This window comes from Sus scrofa, chromosome 18, assembly GCF_054392235.1.
Source record: "Sus scrofa isolate SSC_HxYL_T2T_F1_AM1 chromosome 18, Sscrofa_HxYL_maternal_Yorkshire_Landrace_v2.0, whole genome shotgun sequence".
Lineage (NCBI taxonomy): Eukaryota > Metazoa > Chordata > Mammalia > Artiodactyla > Suidae > Sus > Sus scrofa.
Window position 1 is genome coordinate 47,678,694 of NC_139400.1, and position 27,336 is coordinate 47,706,029.

General features: G+C 43.2%; 1 protein-coding gene across 3 annotated transcripts in view; it reads left to right on the plus strand.

Moving 5' to 3' along the window:
* Window positions 1-3,455: 3,455 nt before the first annotated feature.
* DPY19L1 (dpy-19 like C-mannosyltransferase 1) overlaps window positions 3,456-27,336 on the plus strand; it is a 313,514-nt gene continuing 289,633 nt past the window's right edge. For 2 of the 3 annotated variants that reach the window (XM_085005866.1, XM_085005868.1), the window contains exons 1-2: window positions 3,456-3,610; window positions 4,856-4,967. In XM_085005866.1, the coding sequence (XP_084861992.1) occupies window positions 4,919-4,967 (49 nt within the window). In that variant the 5' untranslated portion in view covers window positions 3,456-3,610; window positions 4,856-4,918. Of the gene's footprint in view, window positions 3,772-4,855; window positions 4,968-27,336 lie in introns of all 3 variants that reach the window. The other variant, XM_085005867.1, reaches the window with a different exon arrangement.

Here is a 27,336-nt window from a genome sequence, read left to right on the forward strand (position 1 = left end):
TCTGGCTCCCTCCTCCTCTAACAACTGATATCCCTTTTCCAATAAGCTTCTACCTTCCCTACTCCATCTTGGTATCTGTTTCCTGGAGAACCTGAGCTAGGCTAGGCAGATTGCCAGCCCAGATCACAAACAGAGCAAGTTCAGGTTTTTGTCTCAGGCTGTCGATTCTGGACAGATTCTGCTGTTCTCTCTCTGTACGTGCAGGGCTTATAAACATTAAAATAAAACAACAAAAAACCAAAAACTGACTATAGAAAGAAAAGCCTTGTTTGACTCTTTAACCCACTGCTAGTTTTCCATGAATTTTCCTGACCACTCAGAGATGGTGCCACCAAGAAATTTCTCTCTTTTTAGAAGCTTACTGAGGTCCTCAGGGTAATTCCTATGTGCCTACAGCACCATTGCAATTGTCAGGAGAGGCGACTGTATGCCTATGAGATGCCCATCCTTTTTCACACCACCCCCAAGCCCTACTCAAACTCCGGACTTCCCAGAGTACGAAAGATAGAGACCAAGCGTTCAAACCATCAAGTCTAGTAAATATGCATGGTACTCTTCTTTGAAGAATTAAATACTCAAATTGGGTCATAAAATTACTCTAGTCAAGTCCAATTATCTTAAATGAACAGTTTGGCTTTATTAGACGCTCTCTATAATATTGTGAAAAGCAATCTTAATCTGAAATATAGTTCTAGTTTATTCTCCATACTTAACAAAATGATTTGCTGTATTATAAAGACATTTTCTTTTGGAATAATTTGGAGGGAATGCCCACTAAAAAAGTTGAGTACACAAAATATTTTATGTATGCATAGTGCCATCTGCTGGCTATGAAGTATTATAACACTTGTCATAAAATATACCTACCAAAGGTGTTAAGGAGCTAGTTTGTATGTGTTTTAATAGAAAATGGGTGAAGTCCAAAGAGAATCCAAGGACACGAGCAACACTTTTTTTCAGTTGTGATTATCTCACAGACAATGATAAAAGAGTAATTCCTGGCTCTTTTCTCCCTCACCCACCACATCTCTATTATTTTTTCCATCCAACTCCCACTTCCAGTGCCTTAGAAGGTTCTGTCTGAATTCGTTCCTGCCTCCCTGTCCAGGACCATTGACACTTCCAACGTGGCACTTTGACTTTAGTACCAGTGGACAGCTAGGAATTGCAACATTTTCTCTCCTGCCTAATGCTCACTCTCCCCTCCGTCTACTAAGGTATTATCTGTTCTCCTCCCCCTTCCTCCTGCTCATCCTTCCCATCTCTGCTCAGAAGCCCCCCTTTTCCTGGAAGTCGGTCCTGGCCAGCTCCTCCGAGGTCTGCTAATACCACTCCACTTGTCATGTTGTTTGATCCAATACTGCATTATGTGCTCTGGGGATGAAATTCAAAATATTAGTATCTAAATTAAAACCGGGTTTGAATCCCTGCTCTATCACTTACTAGAGCTGGGTAAATAATTTAACATTTTAAAAGTTTATCACCTACAAAATGGCCATAATAAAAGTAATAACCCTCAAAATGGTATTTTTGAAGAAAAAAATGAGGTAATGTGTGTAAAGCATGTAAAATAGAGTCAGCATCTATTAAGCTATTTATTGCTGTTCTTTTTGTTGTTGTTCTAGCTAAGGTCCAGGAACTGATTGAAGATCAGCACAACATAGAGCAGCTGCTGCCAGGGTGTGGTTTCTATTCTTCACTCAATAGTTTCTTTGTTCCTTAGGCACTGCCTGTCCCCTGTAGAGTCTATCATCAATATTTTGCTCTGTCATTTTGGGGAAGCTTTACTACTGTGTTGTTTCTCTGATGAGAGCTAATTCGTATCTAATTTTAAAAAGCCATTATGCTGAAAACAGAACAGGCACACAGCCTAAATATGTGACTGTGTTGCTTCTGCTGCCAAATAACTGGTTGCCATAGTATAGTGGTATCATGTGGCTTGAAGTTTTAAAATAACTTAGAATTTACTCCGTGGTCTTTCCTTCCGGGTATAAAATAAGAAACCAAACAATCTTCGGTCTCCAGAGCTTGGCTTCTGGTTAACTTCTCACCAATGCAGGCAAAGCCAATTGAATACAAAAAAATAACTGCTTTTCAAATGGAAATGAATATCATCACGGGAGTTGACGTCCTGGGTAGAGATTTTACCTAATGTCGTAGGCTAGTTGCGTGGAGGATGGCAAAGGCTATTTCAGTTCACTTGTAGGTGGAGTTTGCAAATATTTCTCTAAGCTCCCATTTTTGTAAATGATTTTACCTTGAGTCAGATATGAAAAAGGTGAGCAGAGACAAATACTGTGATTTAGTTCTTTCCTAAGTGGTTCTCTTGCTCTTTTTCCTGCCTCTCACTCATGCTACTGGAAACAAGTTGAGAAGAAGGGGAAGGGAAAACGTGGAGGGAAAGGAAGGAAATGGTGGTTGAGGGAGAAAACAGACAGTAGCTGTGGGCTGCCCCAAGTTAGAACAGCTTCCCAGGACCCCTTTTTCACATAATTGGGTAAAGCTATGATGTGGACAGTCATGGCATAAAACTTGGGTTGTGAGACCAATCTCTCATATCATTTACCTAGGCTGGGGATTCAGTCTCAGTAAACTGGTTTTTTCACACTCTGCTCCCTGCATTGACCATGGCTGTACTTACGACAGGTGATTTTTCTCTGAGCATTGTTTCTCCATGACTACCACCACCCAAGAGAAAACAAACTTAAACTTTGACTTTACAATGTTTTAGCTAATGCCATTTTCTTCGGCAGTTTATGGATTCACACACACTCATATGAAATGATACTTTTATATGTACACATCTTCTGACACACACATCTATACACATATGCAGTGTGTCCACAGCCCTCCTGAGCCACAAGCAAGGTCATAGAGAAGTAGAAAGAGACGATTAATGGAGAGAAATTGTTTTCTCTAGAACCACCCCCTCCTGCAAGAAAATGAACATTGTCACCATAGTTAAGAAGTTTGGCATTGTAACAATTTTCTTAACTGTTTGAGCCTAAGAACATTAGAAGATAAATATGAGACTTCAGCAAAAGAATACAAAGGCTCTTTACAAAGTCATCTGTTCTGTTCTCCAGATCAGAAAAATAGGCAGGAATGAAATTTCTCCTTCCTCTTTTAGGCCTCCACTGTACTGATAGACTCCTACTGCGGGATAGACAATGTTTTAGTGGCTTTCGCACTCTACTAACCTTCACTTTGTTTCCAACGTTTTCAAGTTGAGCCCCAACAAGGGTCCTCCTGCCAGGGTCGCTGGTGCCAATAGAAGTAGACCAAGTTTGGTGCGGAAGCAACGGAAAGCTTTATGTTCTTCCATCAGAGAATGGAGAGGTGACACAGGCTCCGCGGCGGGGGCGGGCAGCTCCGGCGCCTGCGCAGTCGCACAGCTCACGCTCCAGGGGGCGGGGCCGGGGGGCGGGGCGGGGGGGGCGGGGCCAGATGCCACCATGTTGAATTGAGTGTCCTGCGCAGCAGGGAGTTCTCCACACATGGCAGCCAAGCTGAGGTGTCCACGCATCGGTTCTGCTTCGGGAACATCTAATCCAAAGTGTTAGACGCGAGGAGGCTCCTCCACAAGTTAATGGGACTAAGCACAGAAGAGGTTAGACCTTATCATCTCAATTCAGCTCATTTTTCCCAGGGCCCCCAGGCCCCTTTGCTGGTGACAGTTTTCCTTAGGAGTACGGAACATGCCTTAATAGTAAAGCAATTTCTCTGCGTGCCCAAGACCTAGCTCAGTGCTTGGCTTCTCACAGGAACTTGGTAAATGTTTTGAGAATTAATTTATATAGGCAAACAGATCCCACATGCATGGTTTCCATGAGAACCAGAACGGGGGCAAATAAGGGAAACCAACAGGGTCCTGAAGTTTTTAAAAAAGAGCTGAGCAGATTACATTACTGCTCCAATGGAATCTGCTCTTTCTTGCGGATTTCTGTTTTCTGTTTGCAGCTACTTCTCTCTTACCTGACCAGCATGCAGCTACTTCTCTCTTACCTGACCAGCGGAATGCCCCTCTTGTAGTTTCGATGATCTCTAAAGCCTTTGGTTCTTAAACATCCACGATCTGTGAATGACTCATGGGCACTGACACCTTTACTTCGAGGCTGGGGGTGGGGTGGGGGGAGAAGCAGTTTAAAATACCCCAAAATGTCAAAACGGCAGAAGCTTTCGAATTCAGGTGGGAAACACGTAAGCGAAGGAGTTCTAGAAAAGTCAGTCTTCCTTTTAGGAGCTAGATGAAATAATGAAAATATTTATTGTTGAAAAACAAAAGTGAAAATTTGTAGCAAATACACTGTATGGCAGCATATCCTATCAGTCAGTTGAAAATAAGGAAGTTATCTTTCAGTGTTTTCAGAGTGGGCCGTCCAGAAACTTATATTGGTGTCTCTTTAATAACACACTTAGACTCTGAATTCAACCCAGTTTAACTCAGCTAAGTACCTTGTAAGCACTTTTTACACAACTGGTGACAGAAGGACCAGTGGTAAGGATACTATGTTAACCCTAAGTTATATTTTCTACATTTCCATGCTTTGATGTCTGGGGATTTGCTGACCTGACCAGGGGCGGGGATGGGGAGGAGTCGGGGGTAGGGGGCTGCCCCTCCCAGGGATCGCTTATTCCTTAAAGTCACAGATTACTGCAAGCACACCTTTCATATGCAAAATAACTAATCCAGAGCCCACACCTCCACTGCCTTTTTTATGTTACCATTACCCACCTGCCTTTGGCCAGTTACCTAACAACTAGGAACAGCCCGATGCCCCAGCATCTGCTGAAATTTTTTAAACAAGCCAATCCTAAACTTATATCGCCCTGCCTTGTCTGTTCCTTCCCTTAGAAACCACAATCAAGCCTCTTGCCCACATTCTCCCCACCTTTCTCTGCCTCCTGAGGTGCCTTGATGCTTCTCCATGTGGCGTGTCATGGTGTGCCCCCTGCTCTTGGGAACTGTGAGTAAGCTTTTTTTTTTTTTTTTATGGCAGTCATTTCCATGTCAGAGTATCTTTCTATACATGTTTACAACAAATCCTGGAGGATGTGGCGCAACAGGAACTTATTCATTCTGGTGGGAATGCAAAGTGGTAAAGTCATTTTGGAAGATAGTCTGACAGTTTCTTACAAAACTAAACATACTCCTATCATATGATCCAGCAATCAGACTCCTTGATATTTACCCAAAGGAGGTGAAAAACTTAAGTCCACACAAAACTCTATACATGTTTATGGCAGTTTTATTCATAATTGCCAAAACTTGGAAGCAACCAAGATGACCTTCAGTAGGTGAGTGGATAAACAAACAGTGATTCATCCAGACAATGGAATATTATTCAGTGCAAGAAAGAAATGAGCTATTGAGCCATGATATGACATGGAGGAAGCTTAAATATATATTTCTAAGTGAAAGAAGTGAAAGGAGGATTGAAAAACAATCTTAAAAAGCGACATGCTGTATGGTTCCAATAATAAGCCATTCTGGAAAAGGCAAAACTGTAGAGACAGTAAAAAATTCAGTCATTGCCAAGAGCGAAGGGGGTGGGGAAGGAGGGATGAATAAAAGGAGCACAGAGGATTTTTAGGGCAATGAGAACACTCTGTATAATACCCTAATGATGCAATAAGTCATTATATATTTGTCCAAATCTGTAGAATACACAACACCGAGAGTGAGCCCTAATGTAAACTATGGACTTTGGATGATTATGATGTGTCAGTGTATGCTCATCAACTCCGCTGTGGTGGGGTGTGTTGAAAATGAGAGAGGCTTTGTGTGTGTAGGTTCAGGTAAATGGGAAATCGCTGTACCTTCCTGTTAATTTGGCTGTGAACCCAAAACTACTCTAAACCATATATTTTTAAAATATATGCATATGAAAGAACTTGTATCCAGCATGTACAAAGTATTCTTGCAACTCAATAATAAGAAACCCAATTGAAAAATGGGGGGGGGGGATTCCTGGATACTTAGAAGAGACAGATAGCGGTAACACTGAAGAACTAACCTAATCCTAATCCGACTAGGAACCATGAGGTTTCAGGTTCGGTCCCTGGCCTTGCTCAGTGGTTTAACGATCCGGCGTTGCCATGAGCTTTGGTGTAGGTTGCAGATGCGGTTGGGATCCCGTGTTGCTGTGGCTCTGGTGTAGGCTGGTGGCTACAGCTCTGATTAGACACCTAGCCTAGGAACCTCCATATGCTGCTGGTTCGGCCCTAGAAAAGACAAAAAAAAAAAAAAAAAAAAAAAACCCAAAAAAGCAATTTTGTAGTAGTTGAAGCTGATACATTTTTCCTGAGAAAATCATCACTTCCATAGGCTTCTGATAAAATGAAAGATAATAGATGTGATGGATTGAGGGTAAAAGATATTCAAATCTATGGATGAATCATAACGAGATTGCAAAAATAAAGAAACGAGAGTTATTTTGAGAAGGGAAATTTTAATGATAATATTTTTTTTAAAGTGAGATCATGGTGGTAGAAAATGTGATAGAGGCTACACACTAATGAGGATAAATGAGCAGGAACTTTTGTTTTCATTGGCTTAGATTGTTTGAATACCCATAGGCAAATCTACTGTGCCTTAGGTTTCCATTAGTCCAATGGAAATAATAGGCTAATTTGGCCCTTTTAATCAAAACTTAAAAGGTCAGTTACCTTACTCTTCTCCAGCCTTAATGGCGGCCAGCTTCTTAGTGATGGCTTCAGTAAAGCTTGAATTGTCTTTTTCTTTCCCACTCAAACACACAACCCTCATTAGCTTTCTTCTTTTTTTAAAAAAATTTATTATAATTGATTTACAATGTTCTGTCAATTTCTGCTGTACAGCAAAGTGACCCATTTATAAATTTATATACATTCTTTTTTTTCACATTATCCTCCATCATGTTCCATCACAAATGGTGAGATAGAGTTCTCTGTCCTATACAGCAGGATCTCATTGCTTATCCACTCCAGATGCAATAGTTTGCATGTACTAACCCCAAACTCTCTTTTCATTTTGTACAAGAACAGTGAGAAGAGCTTCTCACCTTGTGCCTCATCTCCACCACTTCCCTTTGCACCATACGTTATCTCATCACAGATTCATCTTCCTAAACACGGGCTGCTACTCATTTAGGCTGCATTTCTACTCAGAACTTTCTATTGCTACCCACTCTTCACAGGGCAAATGGCTTTGCTTGGCATTGACGATCTTCTACACTGCAGTCTGGGTAGACCTTTCCAGTCACATCTCCCATTGCTCATCTAAACAGACTGAACCAGAAGACTTTGCCCAATCTTCTGGATGTGCCACATTGGGGCTTACACTATTTTCTCCTTGTTTTCTACCATCTCCACTACCAAATCCAATGCTCTTTTGCAAGTCCAGCTCAAATCTTCCCGTTTTGGAGCCTTTCTTGTCACTTAATATGAACTCTTCCCTGAACCACTGCAACACTTCTTGTTCCACATATCACATTTGACATTTTACTAGCTGTACTTTACATTAGTTTTCTATGCACTAACTTATCCCTGGGACCAAATTCTCAAAGATCCAAGATCACAGCGGATTTGATTTGTTTTTTCTTTTCTTTTTTTTTTTTTTTTTGTCTTTTTGTCTTCTAGGGCCGCACCCTCGGCATATGGAGGTTCCTAGGCTAGGGGTCCAACCAGAGCTGTAGCCGCTGGCTTATGCCAGAGCCACAGCAATGTGGGATCCGAGCCATGTCTGTGAGCTACACCACAGCTCAGGGCAACACTGGATCCTTAATCCACTGATCGAGGCCAGGGATCGAACCCACATCCACATGGATGCTAGTTGGGTTAATTAACCACTGAGCCATGGTGGGAACTCTCTCTCTCTTTTTTTTTTTTTAGCTGTGCCTGCAGCATGTGGAAGTTTCCAGGCCAGTGATCGAACCTCACTTCAGCAATGACCTGAGCCACAGTGGTGACAGTTCTGGATCCTTAACCCACTAGGCCACCAGGGAACTCCCAATAGTGGGTTTTTAATATTGACTATGCATTTGCCCACTGAGGACCTATTTCCACACAAAGGAAGATAACACACACTCTTGACCATAACATAGAGCACCAAAAGGAAACAGGAAGATACCACCTCTGGGGAATACCTGTTGTATCAATTTGCTAGTGCTGCCATAACAAAGCACCACAAAATGAGTGGTCTAAACAATAGAAACTTACTGTGTCACAGTCCTGGAGGCTCAAAGTCTGAGCTCAAGGTGTTGGCAGATTGGTATCCTCTGAGGCCTCTCTCCTGGGCTTGCAGTTGGCTGTCTTCTCGCTCAGTCTTTGCATCTTCCCTCTGTATTTTTTCTGTGTTCTAATTTCTTCTTCTTATAAGAGGAGTCATACTGTATTAGGGACCATCCTATTGGTCTCATCTGACCTTAATTACCTCTTTAAAGAGATACATAGACATATGTATTCTGAGATACTGGGGGTTAGGGGTCCAACATACGAATTTTGGAAAGACAGTTCAACCCATAACACCTACTTAACAGTATGTGTTTTACAAAGAAGAAGGAGAAGGAGAGTGAAAAGGAAAAGGAGAGAGGAAGAAAGAGAGGGAGAGGGAGAGGAAAGAAAGAAAGAAAGGAGGGAGGGAGGAAGGAAGGAAAGAGGGAGGAAAGGGAGAAAGAAGAGGAAGGAAGGGAGGAAGAACAGGGACTGTTAGCAACATATAGGACAGCAATTCTTTTCTTTAAAATTTGAAGTTTTATGATTTTATAGTAATTCTTCACTATACCTTTATTATTTATGATTTATGATTTATGATATGATTTATGATTTTATAGTAATTCTTCACTATACCTTTATTATCTATAAAGTCGATGAAGTAAAGAGCCTTTCCTTTCTGGTGTTATAGACTGAGGGCTCCCTCCTACAAATGCAGGTGTGATTCTAGTGCCCAGGTAAGGAGTCTTGCGCTTGGGACTCAGTGTATGGACCCTCTCTGTCTAGGCTCTATTTGATCCTCCATGTGGCAGTACCATTAAAGGCTTGTCTTTTCATCTCTTTTTTTATTAGAGTGTAGTTGATTTACAGTGTTGTGTCAGTTTCTGCTGTACAGCCTAGTGACCCAGCCACACACATATATATATACGTTCCTTTTCTCAAACCAGCTTCCATCATGCTCTACCCTGAGAGACTGGACACAGTTCCCTGTGCTGTACAGTAGGATAAAGGCTGTTCCATCTCAGAGAGTAAATGTGAACTAAGTTAAATCCAAAGGCAATAAAAACTTTATCATCGTTGGTTACATCCACAAAACCACTGCTCATAATTTTGAAGTGTGAATATCTGTTCTGACACAAAGCGCCCATCAGTAAAGTAGAGAAAAACAAAACAGTCTATCACTAGAGTATTTAAACCATTTATTCCACTGATTTACTAGGTAAGATGCACAACAATCAGCATCTAGTTGTTTACTGAATAATACAAGATATTAATATTTACCTTTGAGCAAAGCAGAATTTATACCACCTAATATTGCTCTCTCTTGTATAAATAAATTAGAGGCTTAGGAAATAAAAGGACAGGTCAGGCAGAGAAAAGGTAGGAAAAGTAATTCAAGTAGGCCCAGTAATCCATGGATGACCACCAAATTTAGGTGAAAGCCAAGAATAAATCTGAACATGAGAGCTGGGCCAAGGACTGATTCTTTAAATTGTGATTTCAGTGACGTGTGATTAAGAAAGGTGAGTCTGAGAAGTTTGGAAATGAAGGAAATGGCTATATAGATACTCCTAAAAAATAATAATCCATAATTTATAGACCTGTTCTGTCACTTTATACATGACCTATTTAATCTTGAGAACATGTCAGTAATGTTTCACAGATGAGAAACTTGGGTCTCAGAGATGGTAAGTGCTTTTTAAGATCTCTTAGCTAGATAGGTGCAAGACTGGAAACTAGATTCAGGTCTGTCTGACCCACGGATACAGTTTTTAAAAAAATAAATAAATAAACAAAAAACCAATCTGTACCAAATGGAGTGACAGAACTGGCAATCTAGAAAGTAAGGGACCCAGGAGTAATAATTTTATGTTTGGGACCGGGTGGTGGAAGGAATGGAGATCGAGAAATAGCTGGCTGAGAAGGAGGGTCTTGGATCTGCTGCAAGGGAAAAATAAGATAGATCTACCCTTGCAGTTAAAGAACTTGGGTGCGAAAGATCATCTCAAAAATGCCTTCAAAAATTGCTGACCCAGCTGTTCTCATCCCAAACCCTTTCGGGGTTAGTGTAGGCCTGGGGGTACAGGGCAGCGCTGAATCTGGGGGTGGGGAGCCAGTCTGCGCTGGTGCACCAGTGGAGAGGGAACGAGGGGGGGTCATTCCGTAAAGCCAGAGCTCTTGTCCACAGTGGAATCCATTCTTCCTGTTCTCACAATAAGAAGAGATTCAGCGGGAGCTGCGGAGACCCTCACTGGGTCCCACAGCTGACTCACTGCCAGGGTCCCTGCTCCTGCTCCCTCTTGCAGAAGTTCAGGTTTTTGCCCAAGTCCAGACCGTGGGCTTCCCTGCTGGATCTACTCAGGCACAGGATTAACATTAAACAAAAGTCAAGGGCAGAGGCCTTTGCAGCATTTCCTGTTTGGTCGCCAGCACGCATTTACCAGCTGAAATGCTCTGGAGGAAATCAAATTCCCATCTGAGGTAATTCTGTGACAGTGTGAGGTGTGCATGTGCGATCCAGTGTAGCTTCTGAGGGTGTGGAGCTGTTCCCAGTGTTATGATAAATGTAGCTTTCAGCCAGACGGGGCAGGCAGTCAATTTTGAACGTGCAGGTGAATGGCTGATGTGACATCTTGCTGAGCCCTCTCAACGGCAAAGTTCCCTAAGTATATAAAAGACTTGGAAAATAATATAAAATTGCCTCACACATAAACCAGAAGAATGCAAATGTTTTTTTAAAAAACAAAACAAAACAAAACAAAAACCTTTTTAAGGCTTTTGCTCCATAACCGGATGGAAATGGTGAGGCATACACATTTGGTTGTTAATGCAGTTGGAGACAGAGAGTAAGTCAGAAATCTTGTTCTTAAGTGATGTCTTAATGCAAAAGTAAAAAATGTGTGCTCGTAAATGTATATGGAGCTGTCTGCTAGGCAGCTGAGGGCAGACTGCCACCATGAGTCTGGGTTGACTCAGATTCCCCATTCCAATTTCTTCATGGTGATTAATAACTTCAGGCTGAGTAGAAAGTCACCTGGCCTCCGCATGTTTTGGTTTACCTGTCCCTGAGAAGATTCAGGGTGACCCTGTCTGCCAGCCCCAAGATGCTGATGTTTGTGAAGTGCTGACCTCTCAGGGATGGGTGTCTGTGATTACAAGATAGTTCTCAGAAATGCGTGATGGATTATCAGACATGGTTAACAGACAAGAAAAATGCTTCAAAGTCTGAAAACCCGTTTTAAGGCACAGTCAGACAATTTTTAAAGAAAGATCACATTCCTGCCATGTGCCAGAAAAAAATGGAAGGAGCTCAGAGGGCAGTGATGAATTCTCTGCCCTCAAGGACCCTCAGGGAGGAAACAGACAAATAAACCAGCTATCCCACCAAGTATTATAGGCAATGGTTGAGAGTAGCTATATGGTTCCAGAATGTAGACATAAACACATAAAAACACACATAAACACTGGATGGGACCCTGGATCATAATGACTCGGGGGAGGTTGAAGCTAACAATTTGCAAAGGAGCACAAGGTGGTCTAACAGACAACAGCCTCAAGGAAGCTCTCAGCACCTCCCCCGGCAAAAACAGAAGTCAGAACCCCACAACATCTCCAGAATTCCCACATATTCCCAAGTAGGGAAGTACAGAGACATGCAAGTTGTATTCAGAATTCACTAATCATTAAGTATTAATATTACCACAACAGCCACTGCTGGCCAAGGTGAAGTAAGCTCTCCACAGCCTCTCTCTCACTAATTATAGCTAAAACCAGTTCCACAGACTCCACAAAGTAAAAGATAGAAGAAAGTCAAAAGATGAAGCAAAACCAGTGTTTCAGGTTCTTTTTCCTCCTGTGTTTCACAGCTCTCAAAGGAAAGTGACCCCCTTATTGAGCTGGCGGCAGGCACAGACATCAGAACTCTGAAGCTCCCTTTTTTGACCGAAGCAAGAAAGAGGGCCCCTGCACCCTGAAAAGTGGGGGACACATTCCATTCCTCTCCTTTTTCTCCTACTTCTAACACAAGGGTGGCCCCAGTCTGGAACTTCAAGGCAGTGGCCGTGGCATGAACACCTAAAACACTGAGGAAAAAGCAGTCTCTCTGGTCAAAGGATCTTGGAAAAGGGTTCTCTGTGTCCCCAGGAGCGTGAAAGAAATCCCAGTTATTGTTTTCTCTCTTTTATCTCACCACTTTGCCCTGAATGTAGCGCCACTCACATGGAACTGTGTAAGAGAGTGAGCTGAATAAATTCTATAAGGAGCTGATCTTTCTAGCCAGAGGAACCCAGTACTGGAGGCCCTGGGAGCTGGAGAGTGCGAGGGAAACCCTGGCAGGGCCAGAACTGGAGAAGGGAATCCTCTAATTCTGTGTACCATCAGAATGTAATGCCCAAGCCATCCGTGCATGAATCACACCCAAAGCAACATGGCAACCACTTTAAGACCTAAGCACCTGATGTGAAGCTATGGTTCCACAGAACTTGTGATCCCTACCTAATGAAGTTACTTATTTGCTAAAACAAATGAACAAAATCAACATTCTCCAGAATTTCTTCTGGAGGAAAAACTCCAAAAATCTCCAGAGGATTTTAATAGAACCCAGTCTCACAACATAATATCAAATTGTTTAGAATACACTCTAAAACTAGTTAACAAAGAACCAAGAAACTGTGACCAGTTCTCAAGGAAGATCTATCAACAGATGCCAGTCCACTCTAAAACCCCCAAAGTCACATTCTTTTAAAGTGCATATATGGGCCATGCTCTGGGTCATTAAACAAATCCTAAATTAAAAGAAGAAATTGAGAGTATACTATGTTGACAGTAATAAGTATGCATGACCATCACAGAATTAAAGAAAAAGTCAAAACCAGAAAACTATCCAAACGTTTGGAAATTAAACAATACAATCTTAAATAGTCCATTGGTCAAAGAAGTAAGAGAAGTTCTGAAGGAAATAAGAAAATATTTTAAAATGAGTAACAATGAAAATATAACAATTGTAGGAAGTGCTTAGGGGAAAAATTATAGCATTAAACGCTCATATTAGAAAAGAAAGTCTCAAATTAAGAATTTAGCTTCCACATTAAGATATTAGAAAAAAAGAATAAAGCAAACCCAAAGCTAGCAGGAGGAAGGAAACAATACATAAAGAGCAAAAATTAAGGAAAGTGAAACCAGGAAAACAATAAACAAAGTTATGAAAATGTCAATAAAATGCATAAAGCTCCAGCTAAATTGACAAAGAGGGGTGTGGGGGTGGGGAGCAAAAACTACCAGTGTCAGGAATGAAAGAGTGGTTATCACTAGGAGGGCCACCAGGAGACGCTGGAGGTTCACTGGAGGAGCTCTCGGCACCTCGGTGCTCAGGATGAGGCATACACCCAAGCAGGGGCCGTGGACAATTCCCGCAGGCTCCCAGAAAAGTGCTGGAGGACCTAGCTGATGGAGCCTGGGTCCAGGACCAGTTTAGGGGCCACGTGGGAGGAATATGGTGGCCAGAGCTGTGCTGTGTTGAGTCACACTCAGCCTGGCTCTTGAGGGGGTTCTCGTAACTCTCAGGAAGCCATTTACAAGCAAAGATTCCCTCAGGGGACATGGAGAGAGTGGGCCTCTGCAAAGCACGGACTTTTGATTCAGCCAGAGTTGACTTTGAGGTCAGGTTTCTGCCCAGGGCAAAGTAAGCTCCTGTCACCCCTGCTGTCAAAGGGGACTCCCAGGACAGCGAGAGGAGAGACAGTGGCTCTGGGCACCTGCCTGGCATTCAGTGGTGCTCACTGCATACTGGTTTCTTTCCATCTGTCTGCGAGGCCAGGCTGCCTAAACTCATTTGTCAAAATTGTCACTCTGGGGCAGAAAGAGCCGAGTCCCAGCATGAGCAGGGCAGAGCCCTCGGCGGCCAGAGTGGCCAGTTCCTTGAGGAGGATGAGATGCCCAAGGGGTGCTCCATAGAACAGGCCCTAAATGGTGGGGGAGGCTGACCCTAAATGACCAGCAGACAAGGAGTGGACCTACAGCAGCCTGTTTGCATAGGCAGGAGATCCTGCTGGAGGAGACGGCCCTGGGCCACTGGGGCCTGACTGCAGGGCGCTGGACAGACCCCCAGGGAGCAGACCTCCCAAGAGAAGGGGTTTGGGGCCAGTAAACTGGCCCGTATAGCAAAGCCTTTGCCTTTAAAGACAGTGAAGATTCCAAGTCCAGTATAAAGGCACTTACTCACACCCATCCCAGCCTAGCTCCTGGGATACAGGTGCTTATCTGTTTCCAAGGGAGAGGAAAGACGACATTGATGTCTTTTTAAAGATAGCAATTCTGTCTGTAAATTTCTAGCACAGGAGGTCACAAGCAGCCCTGCTTGGGTCCCTCCCATAGCCGGTAACACAGAGCTGGTCCTTCTCTTCCCACACCTCGTTGTCACAGGCCACAGGTCTGCCTTGCTCAGGACATCAGAATGGGTGGATGGTAGAGAGGCTGGATCCCCTCATCAAATGGAAGTGATGGAAGCTAAAGACCGGGCATTCTGATGATAGGCAGGACACAGGCAGCGGGCTAGTTCTTACACACCTGCGAGACACCATCTGGTGAGTCCCAAAAATGCTGGCATGGAAGTTAGAGTGGAGGATGCTGGAAGATCCTGCAGAGGTGAGCCGGCCAACCAGTCGGTGAAATTTAATCCTCCTGTAAGTTTGACCTCATTTGTATTCTCGTGGTGGAGAAGCCTTGGAAAGATAAGGCAGAAGAGTAAAGATCAGAAATTAGCATTTATTGAGCATCTATCACAAGCTAGGCAGTATTCATAAGATTTACTCCTTGTCACAAACCTGAATTCTCCCTCTCTTTCTTCCCCTCCTCTTCATCCTTCTTCTTTATGTACAGGAATCCTTCAATTAAAGGAAACCTAGAAAACAGAAATATAAATTTGGTAATAATTTTTTAAGTGGGGCTTTGATTTTTGTGGCAGACAAAAATAAGCAGGTTCTTTTTTTTTTTTTTTTTTTTTTGTCTTTTTTAGGGCTGTACCCACAGCATGTGGAGGTTCCCAGGCTAGGGGTCCAGTTGGAGTTGTCCTACACCACAGCCACAGCAATGCAGGATCCTTAACCTGCTGAGCGAGGCCAGGGATGGAACCTGCATCCTCATGGATACTATTTAGATGGATTCATTTCTGCTGAGCCAAGACGGGAACTCCTGGTTTCTCATTTTTTAAACAACATATTTAATCAAATCAATACTTGGTCAGTATTTGTCAATTTGATTCATGAAACATGTAGATGTTAAGTGAAAATATATACATCCCAGAAATGAAAAGATTACTACTTTTGCCTAATACACAATATCATAGCACTGCTGTACCCTGAAGAGAGGGGGGTGTGTGTGCGCACCATTCCAATGGTTGTCTGTGTAAATGTGTATCTCCCACTTACAGGACAACTCCAGGATGTTGGGTGAGTGCTAGCCACCCAGCAGCCCTGAGCTCATTACAAATAAAAGTGATTTTTATATATTTCGTGCTTTTTTTTTTAAACCAATCTGGAAGAAGCAGATGAAAATTTATAATTTTAACAGAAAATGTTTACCTTAGAACAGAAGCTAGATTAAAAGATCAACTGGGGCCCAGAACACACATATTTTTCCTGTAGATCCAGCCAAATGTGAGACCAGGGACTAGGCATAATTCATCAGAGCCAAGTTACACTCTGCAGGCAGGCTGTATGGTACTCATCTACCATTGCAACACTGTCTGCCCTCAGTTGCAAACACAGCCAATCAATTCATCAGAGAAAAACTGGAGGGAAAGCCAAGGCTGGCAGCAGACTTAGCACCTCTTGGTGCCAGAAGCCACCTGCACACAGCACGGTGCAATGGAATAGCCAAGGTGCCCTGGAGCCAGTTTCTTTTAGAAACCAGTAGTGGTCGGGCTCATCTGCCCCATCCACCATCTATCCAGCAAGGAGCAGCTGCCTCCAGGAGGAGGTGGAAGGAGGAGGCCTGATGGTGAAGGGCTTGGGCAGCACCTTATCCTTGTCTGGCCCCAGGGCCCACAGCTGATTGGTTAATACTGCGTTGAATGGAATGAACTGAACCCAGCCCCAGCTTCACATCGAAGGTCCTGAGTGATCTTGAAAAGTGACTTCTCTTAAAGCCTGCTGCACAGCAAATCACTCCAAACTTAGTGGTGTGAAACAAATGAGCGTTTATTATCTTTCACTCTCTGGGGGTTGATGGGGGTCCAGCTAGGTGGGTTTTGGTCCTTTTGCAATTACAGTCACTACTCCATTCATATGGTTGGTGGCTGGCCTGGGGAGTCCTAAACAGCTGGGGTCTGGAACATCTGGGGCCTCTAGAGCACCTCTCCCTGTCACAGTGTGGTCCCTCCATATGACCTCTCTAGTGTGGTGACTTCAGGGCATCTGGAGTTCTTACATGAAGGCCCAGGCTCCAAGGGTACTTGTCCCACGAGAGTGGCAAATGAAGTCAAAGGCCTTTTGCAACCTAGCCTCATAGGTCACACTTCATTGTTTTCACGGAGGCATGGAAAATCCTGCCCGGGTTCCAGGGGAGGGGATATAGATCCCTCTTCTTGATGGCAAAAATGTCAAAGAATGAACAGATATGCTTCGAAATCTCCACAGAGCTGAATGGGAATAATACTTCTTGGGCCAGATCTTTTGAGGGGATGGGAGGATAAATAGGGCTCATGCAAGTGAGCGCATGACCAAAGTCACCTAGCTGACCTGGAGTGTCAAGGAACCAAAACGCCAGTGGAAGCCTCCAGAGGTCCTGGGAGAAGCGGCTCCTTCTTCCTCCGGGGCCTGTCATTTGTTGTAGCAAAGAGGAGAATTCTCAGCTAGGAGTGAGTGATTTGATCACAAACAGTAAATGCTGTGGCTTCTGGGACTTCTGTCCTCTAGTCTCGGCAGGCGGCAGAAGGCCCCAAAGCTTTTCTCTGCAGGCTCAGCAGCAACGATGTGATGTGTTTGCTTCTCCACTGGCTACTTTTCTTGCCCACTTTTCCAGAAAGGCATGAAGCTGGGAGACCTGACACAAACTGCTGATGGCTGGTTTCGCACACCTACCCGCTACCTTTTCCAACTCAGTCACATAAATATCTTTCTGTTTAGGCCTATTTTCCAGGCTGGTGGTTCCCACTACAGAGGTGTCACAACCCACTGGGGTGTTGCAATGGGCTGTCAGCGGTGGTTCAAGTCATTTGTTGCTAACAATAGAGTTCCCAAGTCTGCAAACGACTTATATTGAAAACAATATATAAATTAAAGAGAACTCAAGTTATTCCCCATGATATGCCACACTCAGTTGTCCTGAACATACTTTCTTGTGAAAGCCTGTAATTGTTGGATAGCCTTTATTTTGAAGGAAGCAATTTTTAGCTCTTAAAGGAAACCACAATTCACAGGGTCTATCTTTTGTGAAGGTGTCACCACACAAGACAGCATAGAGCCAAGGGTGAGGAGAGTGGCACGTTCCTCAGCCTCTTTGTGGTTTTTCCCCTGTAAATTGGGGATAATAAAATTATGCACCTTGTAGATCGTTGTGAGGGTTAAATACTGTGTATACAAGACACAGAACAGTGCCCAAGATCTGGCAAAGCCTAGTTTTACAGCAGCTAGTATTATTATTTTTTTTGTGTGTGAGCCTTTTCCTTTTTTGAGGGTTTTCATCAGTGTTTTACGAGTTGTGCTGTCTTTGGGTGAAGATTCAAAAGCATCACTACTGCTTTTGCATCATGCCTGCACGTAAATACACAGGGCACATCGGCCTGAATTTCTTTTGTTTTCGAAATACTTAAAATTCCATGAACCTCTTCTTGGCTGGCTCCAGAAATGTGTCTCGGGCTTGGGTAGCTCCAGGAAAAATGAAACTTGGCACAGGGAGCTTTCCTCAAAATACCTCATGACTCTTTTCAACTGGGTCCTCATACTTGCACCTTGATTCATTTCTCCATCTTTACATCCATCATTTTCAGGCTCTTTCTGTTTCTGACCAGCCCAGAGAGGGTGGAGGGTGAGTGGTGGGGAGGGGAGATGCCTACTCAGGGCTTCCAAGCTGTGGCAAAGCCGGAGCTGGGCTGAGGGGAGGAGCAGGAGTTTAGAAGATGGATCCCTGGCTTTCCAGGTTGAAGTTCCACACTGTCTTCCAGCCAGTGCTGTGTACTACTGTGCTCTGTAGATTAAATTAGCATTTGTGGCCTGATCCAAGTGTTTGGAAAGGCTGCAAACAAGTAGAGACCAATGCCACAGACCAAGTCTGCTTCTGATGTGGAAAGCCACTTCTTTGTTTTGATTGGAGTGACACTCTGTAATCCTTTTATCTGCATTGTTTTTTCCTCTTACTGCACAGACCCTGCGTTAAAGATAATTTAATATATGTTTTAAAAAGTCTATCATATAACTAAGGCACAAAAACAGAGATCAGCAGAGTTCCTGTTGTGGCTCCATGGGTTAAGAACCCAACATAGTGTCTGTGAGGATGTGGGTTCAATCCTTAGCCTCTCAGTGGTGGGTTAAGGATCCAGTGTTTCTGTGGCTGTGGTGTAAGCGTGCAGCTGCAGTTCTGATTCAACCCCTGGCCTGGGACCTTCCATATGCTGCAAGTGTGGCCTGAAAAAGAAAAAATAAAATAAAATAATATAAAATTAAAAATTAAAAAATAGACATCAATTCATTTTCCCTTAAAGTTGTAGGTCTCAGCCTCACTGTTTGGCAGAGTCTCTTGGGGAGTTTCTAAAAATTACAAATATCCACCCCCCGCCCCAGTCCTTTCAGATTTCATTGGTCTGGGTGAGATCTAGGCCTTGGCTTTTCTTAAAGGCTCCCAGGTAATGTTAATGTTGCCTGATCTCCAGGGGTGTGACCTGGCAGCCTATGGGTCCACAGTGAACAGCTGTGGTGGGTAGTCCCTGTACCTCCTTCCCCAGACTTCAGGTTCCAAGAAAAAGATCAGGTGACACCAAAGATGCTTCTAACAGAACCCCAAATAATATATCTGTGTAATCTTTTAACAAAGTTTTATTAATAGTATGTTAACTACCTCATTTTCTTGGCAATATTTTCGAGACCCGTTTCCAAGATCTATCTTAAACTACTAAAGAAGAATGATTATGGACTTTTATAGCTATTCTTCCAAAGGATGACTCCAGAAAGAAGGAAGGATGAGGGATAAAGTTTGTGAAAATCAATCTCTATTGCTTTTTCAATTTTTTTTATAGCAAAATTTGTTTGCTTCTCCTAAGTATTTCCTTATGAAATGTACATATTATTAAATATTACTAGTAGAGGAATTAGAGAAAATATATATCTGTCTTCAAAAATTGTAAAATATAAACAAAAGAAAGAATCTTAATTTACTGGAGAGTGTGACCTCCAAACACTTAGAACTGCTTCATATGGAGTAAGTGAGTCTTAAAGCACCATCCAAGCCAGGTTTTCCTAGCTGTGGTCAGGAACCTCCTGGCTAGACAGGCAGGTAGCTACAGTCTTACTCCTCACTCTCTAGGGGCAGGGGCCAGTCATGTGCATTTTAAGCAAGCTTCCTATGTATTTTACCTGACTTTATTTTTTTATTGCAGCAGTATCATTTAAAAAATAAAATTGTGCACAAAATCCCAGCAAATAAACTGGTGACAGTGGAGTTCCATCAGTGGACAAAGTGGTGATGAGGCAGGCTTGAGGTTCAGTTGGCGGTGGCCTGTCCTGGGGATTCAAGGGAGCTTCCCAGAGACATTGCACCCAGCTGCTTGAAGGACTCCGAACATTGGTGTCATGTCTGCCTCTCTGCTTCCACTGAGCTGCCTGCCCCCTAACTTGTCCCCTTCCATCTCTCCTCCTCTTCTCTCCACTCCAAGGGTGGTCCTTGTTAAGGTTCCAGGAACTCTTCTTATCTTAGCATACCTTCTTTTTCAACCAGTCTATTCACTCAACAGCTTCTGAAATAGATGCATTTATCCAGGCTCAAAAGAAAAGAAATTTAGAACATGATAAGTTAGTAAGGTGAAGTAATTATTTTTTAACATTTGCATTAAACTTGTTAAATTGTAAAAAAGTGTTCTTTTTTTTATTACTCAAATGAATTAATCACATCTGTAGTTGTATAATGATCATAACAATCTGATTTCACAGGATTTCCATCCCACAGCCCAAGCACATCCCCCCAACCCCCAGACTGTCTCCTCTGGAGACCATAAGTTTTTCAATATCTGTGAGTCAGCATCTGTTCTGCAAGGAAGTTCGGTCTGTCCTTTTTCCAGATTCCACATGTCAGTGGAAGCATTTGATGTTGGTGTCTCATTGTATGACTGACTTCACTTCGCATGATAGTTTCTAGGTCCATCCATGTTGCTAAAAATGCTGGTATTTCGTTCTTTTTGATGGCTGAGTAATATTCCATTGTGTATATGTCCCACATCTTCTTTATCCACTCCTCTGTCAATGGACATTTAGGTTGTTTCCATGTCTTGGCTATTGAGAAGAGTGCTGCAATGAACATCGGAGTACATGTGTCTTTGTGAGTCATGGTTTTCTCTGGATAGATGCCCAGGAGTGGGATTGCTGGATCCAGTGGTAGTTCTCTGTTTAGTTTTCTGAGGAATCTCCCTACTGTTTTCCACAGTGGTTGCACCAATTTACAATCCCACCAACAGTCTACTAGGGTTCCTTTCTCTCCACACCCTCTCCAGCACTATTGTTTGTAGACTTTTTGATGATGGTCATTCTGGCTGGTGTAAGGTGGTACCTCATAGTGGTTTTGATTTGCATCTGTTTAATAATGAGTGATGTTGAACATCTTTTCATGTGTTTTTTGGCCATCTGTATGTCTTCTTTGGAGAACTGTCTGTTTAGATCTTCTGCCCATTTTTTTGATGGGGTTGTTCCTTTTTTTGGTATTGAGCTGCAGAAGGTGTTTATAAAATTTGGGGATTAATCCCTTGTCAGTTGATTCACTTGCAAGATTTTCTCCCATTCTGTGGGTTGTCTTTTCGTTTTGTTTAGGGTTTCCTTTGCTGTGCAGAAACTTTTAAGTTTGATTAGGTCCCATTTGTTTATTTTTCTTTTTATTGTCAATACTCTAATAAGAGGTGAATCTGAGAAGATGTTGCTGTGGTTTATGTCAGAGAGTATTTGGCCTATGTTTTCCTCTAAGAGTTTTATAGTGTCTGGTCTTATATCTAGGTCTTTAGTCCATTTGGAATTTATTTTTTGTGTATGGTGTTAGGGAGTGTTCTAATTTCATTCTTTTCCATGTGGCTGTCCAGTTTTCCCAGCACCACTTATTGAACAGGCTGTCCTTTCTCCATTGTATATTCTTGCCTCCTTTGTCACAGATGAGTTGGCTATAGGTGCGTGGGTTGAATTCTGGGCTTTCTATCCTGTTCCACTGATCTATATTTCTGTCTTTGTGCCAGTACCATGTGGTTTTGATAATTGTTGCTTTGTAGTATAGTCTGAAGTCCGGGAGCCTGATTCCTCCAGCTCCATTTTTCTTTTTCAGGATGTCTTTGGCTATTCTGGGTCTTTTTTTCTTCCAAACAAACTTTAAAATATTTTGTTCGAGTTCTGTGAAAAATGTCCTTGGCAATTTGATAGGGATTGCATTGAATATGTATACTGCCTTAGGTGGGTAGTGATTTTGATAATGTCAACTCTCCCAATCCACGAGCATGGTATATCTTTCCATCTATTTGTGTCATCTTTGATTTCTTTCATCAGTGTCTTATAGTTTTCAGAGTACAGGTCTTTTTTCTCTAGGTGGGTTTACTCCTAGGTATTTTATTCTTTAAAAAAGTGTTCTTTTTAACTAAAGTATAGTTAATACATAATATTCTATTAGTTTCAGGTGTACAACATAGTGATTCAATAATTTTGTAGATTATACTCCATTTAAAGTTATTATAAAATATTGCCTATGTTTTCTGTGCTGTAGCCTATTTATTTTATACATAATGAATTATAAAACTGCATTCACTCTTGCTGGAGTGGCCTTCAAGAGTGTCCAAGCCTTGCTCTGGTTTTTCAGGACTGCTGTTGAGGGCTGATCTTGTATTATGTCAATCTGTGTTACATTAAGTAACTCTATCAGACTTTCCGTGCAAGGTTCACTCCCACTAACAAAACAATATTGCAGATTAGAAATTTTAAGCTGGCAATGAAGGAGTTGGTAACTTATTATTTATTTATTTATTTATTTTTGTCTTTTTGCTATTTCTTGGGCCGCTCTCGCGGCATATGGAGGTTCCCAGGCTAGGGGTCGAATCAGAGCTGTAGCCACCGGCCTACGCCAGAGCCACAGCAATGTGGAATCCGAGCCGCGTCTGCGACCTACACCACAGCTCACGGCAACGCCAGACCCTTAACCCACTGGGTAAGGGCAGGGACCGAACCCGCAACCTCATGGTTCCTAGTCAGATTCGTTAACCACTGCGCCACGACGGGAACTCCTTTATTTATTTATTTTTTTATTTTTTGTCTTTTTGATTATTTATTTATTTATTAATTTATTTTTGTCTTTTTAGGGCTGCACCCGTGGCATATGGAGGTCCCCAGGCTAGGGGTTGATTTAGAGCTGTAGCTGCCGGCCTACGTCATAGTCACAGCAATACAGGATCCAAACTGTCTGCAACCTACACCACAGCTCACAGTAATGCCAGATCCTTAACCCACTGTGTGAGGCCTAATTGAACCTGTGTCCTTACAGATCCTAGTCAGATTCATTTCCACTGAGCCACGATGGGAACTCGCTGAAGGTAACTTCTTAAAGTCCTAATTGTCTTTATTTCATGGTGGGAGATGAGGAAAGAAGAGCAAACATCTAGTCTGTGTGTGAATCAAGCATGCTGTGATGGGCTGCCAAAGGAACTGCAGAGTGGGCCATGCATCCTCTAATAGACCTCACAGGGCGCTGTCATATTCAAGTGTGACAAAACTCTGCAGAAAGCAAAACGAAACACTTGGGCCAGTCACTGGGTGGGTTGTTGCCTCTCTTCGGGGGGATCTGGAGGCCGGCTTAAGCCTCTCTGAAAAAGAAACAAGAAAACTCAAGAAAAATGGCCCCAAAGTATCACTAATACCTTTGTACCCATTACCAGTGCACCCCCCCATCCTGTGTTGGAAACTCCTCAAATATGATTAGAAGTCCATGGAATGTGCAGTCATAGGACTGAGGATGGACTTTTAGGGATGTGCTCTGTCACTGCCACTTCTTGCTCTTTTGTTCACTATACTCAACAAATAGATCATTTGGGGCAGGTCAGAAAGAACTGGGATAAGCTTCTTTTCTCTGTGCCCCTTTTCTCCCATTAACTCAGGGCCAGTGACAACTGGGTCTTGATTCTGTCTGAGCCTGAATTCACAGAATTCACACTGCAGAGCCTCCCAAAGCTTCCAGGAAGCCAGCATGGTGCGCACTGCTCCTCAAACAAGGTGCCGGGGCTAGTGTGCTGTTTCGCTGCACTTTGCATTTCAGCTCTTGCAAGAGCACCCTTAACTCCAGATACAATGTACATGGTCTGGATGCAAATTCAGGTGCTAGAACCCATGTCAGTTAGCTTTCTCTGAAGAGCCAAAGATTCCTTATCTCGTACTCCTCCCTAACCTGTTGCCTGGGACAGAATGGACACTGTAGCCACACGGAGCTTCTGGGCAGGCAAAGGTGCAGCCTCTATTTGACTCCAGCGTTGCTGAGCTTTGCGGGCTTCAGGTCATGTTGCAATGGTGATAAACTATCTCCAGCTATAGTTTTAATGTTAGTTTCTGAAAACAAACCAGGATTAGTGGCATGAGCTGAACTGAGTTGCATTAATAGCTGCTTGGGAAGTGAAACAACAAAATCACTCAGTTTTTAAATATATCTGCAAAATTTATCGAAAATAATTATAGTATAAATATATAGTGAATATCTTAGAAGGCTAGGCTTAACTCTAATTTATCATCCTTACATTTCAAATGACTATTAAATGAGATCAAGTACAGCTAATCATAGGTATCTTCCAAAGAGCCAGCTTAACCTTTTAACTGGTCTCATATTTGTCCTGATTTGCTCTCTTATAGGCCTTCTGTACTTCACCATCCTGTTTATAGGAGCACCTGCTTATAGGAGCACCCTCTCAGGCCCTGGGCTTTTTCCCTGTCCATCTTCCTGCAAATACCTCAGCCACCCCCCACCCACATGCCACAAGTTCACATCCTCAGAGCATGTCTGCTTGATGCTTTTTCAAACCCTGTTTACAACCTAGCAATCTTTATTTTTTCAACTATCAATCTTTTGATCACTCCAGTTCACGGTTTTCAAATAGAAAATTTTGTCCTTCTGTAAGGCTCTGAATCTCAATTCATTTAGCCTAACTAGCTTTCTTTTCTGCTGTTTCATTAATCCATACAATCATATATTCAATCATTTGCCTACAAAGATTGAATGGGCACACTGGGAGTGTCAGGTTCCGAGATACCACACAATGGTGGCAGTTTGGGGTGTGATGTGCCACCCAGACTTCCCCTTCAGGCTTGATGCTAGGGGTGTAGGTTGCTGAGGGCTCACAACTGAATCTCTTTTGGGACTAGCTCTTAGTTGTACACATTGTATGGAGCTGCCTTGCCCAGGGTTCTCCCGCTCTTTCTAAGCAGCCACTGCCAATAACTGGCTGATGTGGAGTCAAAGGCTTAGGACTCTTGCCACCATTTGGGATGATCTTGAAGGGTCATTCTAGCTCCTGGGCTCCCTGCTGGATTGGCCGAGACCTCTACTGCAATTTCTCGTTGCCCAGTTCCATTTTCTCCACTCTTTTACAGGCTTTGTTCTTAAAAGTACCCCCACAAAGCCACCTACTTGCAAATTTTCATCTTAGAGTCTTCTTGGGGAACCTGACCTAATACAGAGCTTTCCTTCAAGAAAATTACAGTCTAACAGAGAAGTCAGATAAATAAACTGGCAAGTAGACAGTATGGTAATGATTTGACAGGGCAGTCAGGGTTACTAGATGTATGGCTAAGAGGGAGGAAGGCAGAAGGAGAGGAAAGTTCCTGCATGAGCTGATTTCTAAGTGTGATGCTGAGGATGAGACAGTTATCTGGGAGAACTGCCAGGAGTAGGGCAGGACAGAAGTATGATGGTTCAAGACAACAGCATATGTACAGGTCCAGGGGGATAGAGGACACTGAGGACTGGAGAATTGTGAGAGATGAGGCTGGAGAAAAAAAAGTAGGGAGAGAGTGTGCTGTGGCACAATTCATGAAGTCACATTTAGGAATTTGGAAGTGCTGAATGGTGTCTTGAAAAGGAATGGCATCAGATTTTCATATTAGAAACGGTTCTCTGGAATAATGGTGGGCAGCAAGAGAAGATGCAAAATGACCAGGTAGAAGGTGCTGCTGAAATCCATGGGAAAAATGATGTTGGATAGTGGCAGTGAGGATGGAAGGAAAAGAACTTATCTGAGAGACAATTATGAGATAGAATCAGCAGGATTCTGTGATTGATTGTATGTTGGAAGTAAGAGAGAAGAAATAAAGATGACTCCCTGGATAGGGGAATAGAGAAAATTGCGGTGTCATTTATTGAGATTAGAAGACTGGAAAAGAAGCAATTTTGGATTTGGGGACATCCTACTGTGGGCATCGAAGGGGCAGTTGGTAATATGGGTTTGATGCTGAGGGAATCTGGGTGGGGAACACAGGTTTAGAAATCTCCAGCAAAAAGGCTGTAATGAGATTGCCCAGGGAATGCATTGGAGTAAAAGAAGGAAAGGCTCAGTTTTGAACCCTAAATGGCATTAATACTTAGTGAACAAGAGGGCCCTTTAAGGGAGACTGAAAAGGGACAAAAGAGACACAAAACCCAAAAGAGTGTGTGTCAGAGAAACCAAAGGAAGAGAGTCGTTAGATGACAAGATAAAGTCTGGTGTGTCCTGTGAGCTTTGCAATCTGGAGGTCATTAGTGATCTTGGTGAGTTTTGCGGTGTCTTAGAATGAACGCCAGACTTCCATGAGCTTGACTGACTGGGAAATGAGGAAGCAGGGATGACAGGTATAAGGAACTCTACCAGAAATATCAGTGAATGAAGCAAGGAGAGGGAGAGGTGTTGTCTGGGGAATGGTTCTAATTAGGATGGAAGTCACTTGGGCAAGCTTAAGGTTGTCAGGAGGCAACCCCAGGTATGGAGAGATGACTCAGCAGTTAGTTGGTAGAGGAAGGCATCAGGGATGGTGGGATGGAGTAAACCAGCCCCTGGAGAAGAGGTTGGCCGCCTATGGAAGAGGGGCTCCTCCTAGTGATGAGAGGGAAGTAGGGCCTTGGTCTGTCATCAGTTGGAAGGACAGGACAGCAGATCCTTCCAACGGTGTCCAGTCTCTTCATAGCTTAGGGGGAAAGGCCCTCTGCTGGGATCATGGGAATCAGTGAGACAGGTGTGGCAGGTTTGTGAGACCAGTTGTTTTGGCCAGCTCAGGCTGCTCTAACAATACCATAGAGTAAGTAGCTAAGATACAGCATTTATTTCTCACAGTTCAGGAGGTTGGGAAGTCCAAGATCAAGGCTCTGAGAAATTCAGTGCCTGGTGAGGGCCTCCTTCCTAGTTCATAGATAATCCTTTTTTCACTGTGTCCTCACTTGGCAGAAGTGGAAGAAGGAGTTCTAAGTCTCTGTCATGGATGCTAATCCCATCCTGAGGGCTCTGCCTTCATGATCTAACCCCAACCCAAAGACTCCCACTTCCAAACACCACCACACTGGGGATTGGGTTTCAACATATGAATCTGGGGAGGAGTGTGTATGCATTGTATGTGTGTTGATAGCAGCAGCGAACATTTGCTATATCTGCTCTGGGGAATGGGACCAAGGGACTAGAGGACAACTTCAGGGCAGCACTTAGGTCCTTTTGCTGATGGAAGCTAAGAATACATAGGGGTTCCTGCCTTCCAAGTTGTGGCATTTTTCCAGCACTCCTCAGCAGCATGGGCATAGCTCCAAAGTTGGACATCGGGATTTTGCCAGGTGGGTGAGATGAAAACACCATGCGGCAGGTGGAGGGGGTGGGAGTGGGATCCCGACACTGCAGTGATGAGCTGGGCACTGGCACTTGATATGGAATAGTAAGGAGACTTAGAGGCACTGGCTGTGGTTGCTTGAATTTTAAAA